Here is a 6,000-nt window from a genome sequence, read left to right as displayed (position 1 = left end):
TATACTACACAAAGTTGCCAACGTGATTTATCAAATTAAAAACAAACATAGCTTAATGTGGTTTACGAGTTATATTTATTATTTTCTATAGTATCTAAAAAGTAACATATATTAAGACTTGGTTAAAAATAACTCTTTACACAGCTTTCGGAAGGTAACTGGCAAACAAGGTTTACAAGTAAAATATACTTTTCAAACTAAAATCAGTTTGTTGTCTTTATGCAATTTACAGAAGCAAGTTATGATTCAGTTTAAGTATCTGAAGCAGTTTCCACAATAAAGCGTTCCCAAGAAATAGAAAACGGAGAAGCTTAGATAAAGCACCAGCTGTCACATTGTCACCAAGCTAACACTGGTTCCTCACCGGTCCCCATAACATGATGGACAGCAGGAGGAGAAAGGGAAGGAACACTTAGAGAGGAAACAAAACAAAACAAAACAAAACAAAACAAAACAAAAAAACAACCCTGAAATTACATTTACTTAGGGCATCCCCTGAAGGCATCTTGGTTAGGTTATTCAATTTCTGAGGGGCAGAAAAAGATGATAATAGTTAAGGCTTGAGATCATGCATTCAGAATAAAATACAATCACTGATACATAAATTATATTGAATGTTATACAACATATTTAAAGGATGACATTTAAATCAATAATATATAAATTTTCTTTCTGAATCTTTTAGGACTTAGCAGGCACATTGAAATCAATCTTCATATAGTTGGAATAACTCTCAGAATCTCAAACTGCATGGAAGTAAATGACTATATTTGTATGAATAAGTCAAAGGACAACTATTTATGCCTATCTTTAAAAAATAATTTCAATAGTGAAAACTAATGTTTAGGATTTTACAGTTCTTTGAATATAAAACATTTTATAGAGTATTGATGTACATGATGAGATTAAAAAACTTGAAAACGTAAATATATAAGGGAGAACTCACTTGTACATGTTATAAAACAACAAATTTAAACTTTTATCTCCTAATTCATAGTTCTCATAGTTTGAGTGACCATTGTCTTTCTCTAAGTTATAAAGAATTGTAACGTACAGTAAAAAGTACTTTAAAGTTGCCACAACTTTCCAATTAAGAGTCAAGACACTATGAGAATCCCTGTACATAATGGTAGCTCTCAACTCTTCTAATTCATATTTAAACATACATTTGTCAGATCTTATATATTCAATGTTACATTAGAAATAACTGGTAAAAGTACATCAATTTCATAAGGTAAAGCTTGAGTCTATTAACATATTACCTATTACATCATTTTAGTAAATGTATACTTTTTTAAGAAATAGGTGTAAATGAGAAGAAAATGCAAAAAAATTAGGCTATAACTCTCCTTTACGCTTCTTATTTTACAAATCTGCCCTGCTTAAGAGCCAGGGCTTAGGTGGAACTAGCCAGAGATGAGAAACCAGGAGCTTGAGCACAATGATATCCTATTCATTCCCAGTTCCAAATGAAAGGAAAACAAGAACATACAGAAATAAACACAGAGCTTCAACCAATCTTTTTCAAATGCGGTTTTAATCAGCCCAAGAATCTCTGAGGTTGATCTCAAAGGCACTTTCTAAAGAACTGCTCTCTCCCTTCTTCCAATTAGCATTTGTCTAGGCAAGTTTATGATTTAATGGCCGGTAGCATTTCACCATCCCACATCAGGAAAGTATTGGCTTATTTGTAAGTCTTAATAGTGGTGACTTGAAGCCCATTAAATTATACATAAAATATAAAAGAAAGCCCCTGCTGCTGCTGATCTCTATCACCACTTCCCTTCATTCCCTAGAGGGCACACATCATATACACCATGTAGAGAAAACAAACATGAGATTGTCAAATGGCCACTTTAACCCGCTTTAAACTCACCGCAGCAATATTAAGGATTCTCTTGATTTGTTAGATATAATGCTAAAAAGTGAATTTGGCATGAAGTCTTGTGAATACAAGCTTAATTACCATCAGTTGTAAAGAACTGATTATTATCTCTTCTTTTATTCCTGGCTTAGGCTTTCAACATTTTTCAGACGTGTGAAGAAATATGCAAAGAGGTGGTAAGTGGGATTAGATCTGGCTTTGAATAGGTGACTTTTCCTTAGCTTTGTCAAAATAGGCACCTTCTTTAGTAGTGTGAACATCTCTATCACCATCTATCCTATGAGTATCTGACGTATTTTTGTCATTTCGCCTCAAGCGGTAATTTTTATAAGCACGTTGAATGATGGTTGCTGAAACTGCCTCTTGTTTTCGTTTCAAAGTAGTCGTAATTGGCTCATATGTGATCTTAAAAGGGTTGGCCAACAAAAACCCTGATTCTATTTCTGAAAGAACTTTCTCCATCCTCACATCTTGACCCATAACTCTCCTTGTAAAAGCAAGTAAGATATCAAGGCAATGAATTCTGTCCCCAACAGCCATGGGGAGGTCCAAAGCAATGAGCTGGCCCTTGTTTGGTTTTGCCATGAAAAGAGGAGGTTCAAGAGCAGCTGCAAAATCTGAAAGCTTGCTAGAGTCTATGTACTGGGTCCTATCAGGATCAAACCTTTTCCACACCTGAAAGAATTTCCTAAAATCATCTTCACTCAAGGTCTTGTTTTTCTTCTTAGAAGCAATATTTAAAAACTCCATGACAACAACAATATACATATTTACAATGATCAGCCATGATATGAGGATATAACTGACAAAATAAAAAATCCCAACAGAGGGGTTCCCACAATCTCCTCTAACTTGAGTCCCAGGGTTAATTTTATCAGGATCACAGTCAGACCGTTTACTGTTGAAAATGGCATCAAGCATCCCATCCCAACCAGCAAATATTGCAACTTGAAAAAGACAGAGCATACTGCTGCCAAAGGTTTCAAAATTAGACACATCATTAATTCCAGCTTCTTTTTTAACATAGGCAAAATTGTACATTCCAAATATGGCATAGATGAACATGACCAGGAAGATGAGAAGAATGATGTTCAATAATGCTGGGAGGGACAGCATCAAAGGAAGCATCAGATTATGAAACACCTTTGGTCCTTTTCCAAGACGCAGCATGTGAATGATCCGTGAAAGAAGTATCAGTTGCACAAGTGAAGGAGGCACAAGGTAGGATCCTACTGTCGCAGGCAGACATAGACCTGGGGGTGGGAAAAGATAAAGCAGGCTATACAATTATTCAAACACAATTGTATTTTGAGGACTATAAATTATTTTACACTTAATTGTTTTTCCCTATGTTTTATTAATCCTTTATTGATCCCTTCCATTTTACTAAGCATTCTCATTTAACAGTTAGCATGTTGAAAGTTTGTGTCAGCCAAACACCAATTGTATCAATGATCAGGGTATCCAGCTATATTTGGAAGATTATTTTTCTGTAACATCATCTAAGAGTATTATAGACCAAGTAGTTCTGGAATTACAGATGACCTGATTCTATAATGCAGGACAATAGTCATAATTTTTTTATTGCTATTGGATCAAGAAATTTAGTTCCATGCAACCTTTATTGAATACCCAATAAATATATCACAACAATATGCAAAGATGAATGACATGAATTTCTGTCTTCAGGAACCTTATAATTTACAAACTAGTGATAGACATTTAAAATAACTATAAGGCAGAAAGACCTAATTGATAAATATAATTACAGAAATGTCTGGCACTCAGTGATTCACAGATTGTAATTTAATTTCTTTATTTCATAAATAGTACTGGGGCTCCAGGAACTTTAAATATGAATTGAATAAATAAGTCTTTGTTTATAACATTTTTGTAGCTGTGGTAGTTAGATGAGGGAAGCATGGCAGTGATTAACACAAGAACTATAAAACAAGGTAAAATCATAATTCATTAAAGGTATAAGAGATGTTCTCTGGAAGTATTAGACAGAATGTAGTTTATTTTGAGTTGAGAAGGTAGTGGAAGAAAGAATCCCACGAGGCTTCTAAGTGATATGGTAGGTTTATTGAATCTGGAGGAATCATGTCTCACATTTTTGTTAAACTTGGTCTCTGCCTAAGATGACATTTCTCTCTGATGTTCTATCCTATCAATACCCTATCTCTATAGTGCTTTAGTGAATCTTATACTCTGACCCAAATTCTCATTTCCCTTCAACCTTCCAAACTTTTTCATTATGCAGGAAGTATCACTAAATTGTGAATAAATTCCTCTACATTCTCGTCACTAATTTTTTTTAACCCAGTCTCTTTTTTGGGGGTAATTTCTTTTTTTAATTTTTGTTTTTCTTTATTTCTTCTAAAAAAAACCACCAGGATACATGTGCAGAACATGCAGGTTTGTTACATAGGTATACATGTGCCATGGTGGTTTGCTGCACCTATCGACCAGTCCTCTAAGTTCCTTCCCGTCACGCCCCACCCTCCAACAAGTCCTAGTGTGTGCTGTTCCCCTCTCTGTGTCCATGTGTTCTCATTGTTCAACTCCCACTTATGAATGAGAATATGTGGTGTTTGGATTTCTGTCCCTGTTTCAGTTTGCAGAGGATGATGGCTAAATCTGTCTCTATCTTGAAGACTCTATTTCCCTTGCAACCCTCTCAAATACAGGGAGCTCATTCTTCCCCACTCCACTTTCCCCAGGTTAGAAAGAAAAAATATGTATCTTTCTTTCTTTCCTATGTGATTTCTGGTCACTTTTCCTTCCTATTATTTTTATAAAGAAAAAAATAAAAGAGGTTTTTGACACTTTGTGGATCATGCCATTCAGCTATATCATTTCCTACCATTCCTTGGCTCTATAGCCTACTCATTCTTCATTCATATTCATTGAAGACTTCAATAATTGACTCACTGTCTCTCATTTCACCTTAGCACCTACCATCAACAATCTATTTAAAAACCAGTTTCTGTCTTTGGTCTTCTAAATTTATTACACTCTTCTCCATCATTTTATAAATTCACATTTATAATCACATTCTGGACCCAGGATACCTTGCCTTCTGAAGCTTCAAATTCAAACTGCTTTCTCTCTGACTGCAATTGCTTTTCCTTCCAGTTCTCTCATGAAGTCCCCTTCGGTCTCATAGGACTCTAATTCCATCATTCCTCTGCCTTGTTCCTATCAGCTCCCTCTTGTCTTCATGTACTTTTCTATCAGTTTTTCTGATAGCTTCTTCTTTTCTGAAGCTTCTTATGGTTTTTTTCAGTAGTTAGTTGCATTGTTTCCACTATCAACTGAATGAGTGAATATTTGGAAGCATGTCTGGGCAAACAGTTTATCTACATTTTCTACTACTCAATACATAGAATACTGCTTGATGCAGTAAACTTAAATATTTTTCCTACTCTCATGGAACTTACATCCTAATATGTGTGTTATGCGGAAACAGGCAAACTTCTCTCTGCCTGAAACTCTTTGACACTAAATTCTTTGCTTGGCTGCCTCCTTATCTGAAAAGTCTCTAATTAGATTTCACGTCTTCCATAAAGTTTTCTCTGACCTCTACTTACTGATTAGGTGACCTCCTTCTGCTGTGCTGCTGCAGCACCCTGTGACTTCCCTACCATAACCTTAATAGCACATATTAAAATGTACTGTTTAATTATCTATATCCTTTAATAGACTCTAAGCTATGTGTACACAGAAATACTTACCTTGTTTACTACTGAATTTTTTGCATATAACACAGTTTTTATTCACAAAGAGAATTATCAAGTGTATTTATTAAATAAGAGAGAGATCTCCAAAGTAAGAGAAAACAAGCAACAAATTTGTTAAAGCCTGAAACTCTAATGTTGTATAAGTTGTAAATAGTTTTAGAGATTAGAGGGAAGGAAATAATAGCGAACTTGAAAGGTTACATCATTCTAAGACATAAAGATCTTTCTAGTGTCATCTAGAAAATTAATGTATATTATAGAATGAATGGGTGACTAAACATTCACCTGGTGGCTTATATGCAAAGTCTATGTTATTAGAAATATTTTTGAACATCTTATCTCTATTAGGCATGGGTGGTACATATATGATTA

At 34.6% G+C, this 6,000-nt stretch overlaps 1 protein-coding gene across 1 annotated transcript in view; it reads right to left on the bottom strand.

Moving 5' to 3' along the window:
* Positions 1-314: 314 nt before the first annotated feature.
* The window catches only part of SCN7A (sodium voltage-gated channel alpha subunit 7), a 74,804-nt gene continuing 69,118 nt past the window's right edge, over positions 315-6,000 (bottom strand). The window contains exon 24 of the mRNA XM_032755492.2: positions 315-3,138. Within this exon, the coding sequence (XP_032611383.1) occupies positions 2,072-3,138 (1,067 nt within the window). The 3' untranslated portion in view covers positions 315-2,071. The remainder of the gene's footprint in view (positions 3,139-6,000) is intronic.

This window comes from Hylobates moloch, unplaced genomic scaffold, assembly GCF_009828535.3.
Source record: "Hylobates moloch isolate HMO894 unplaced genomic scaffold, HMol_V3 SCAFFOLD_1, whole genome shotgun sequence".
Lineage (NCBI taxonomy): Eukaryota > Metazoa > Chordata > Mammalia > Primates > Hylobatidae > Hylobates > Hylobates moloch.
This window is presented reverse-complemented; position numbering and strand designations above follow the sequence as displayed.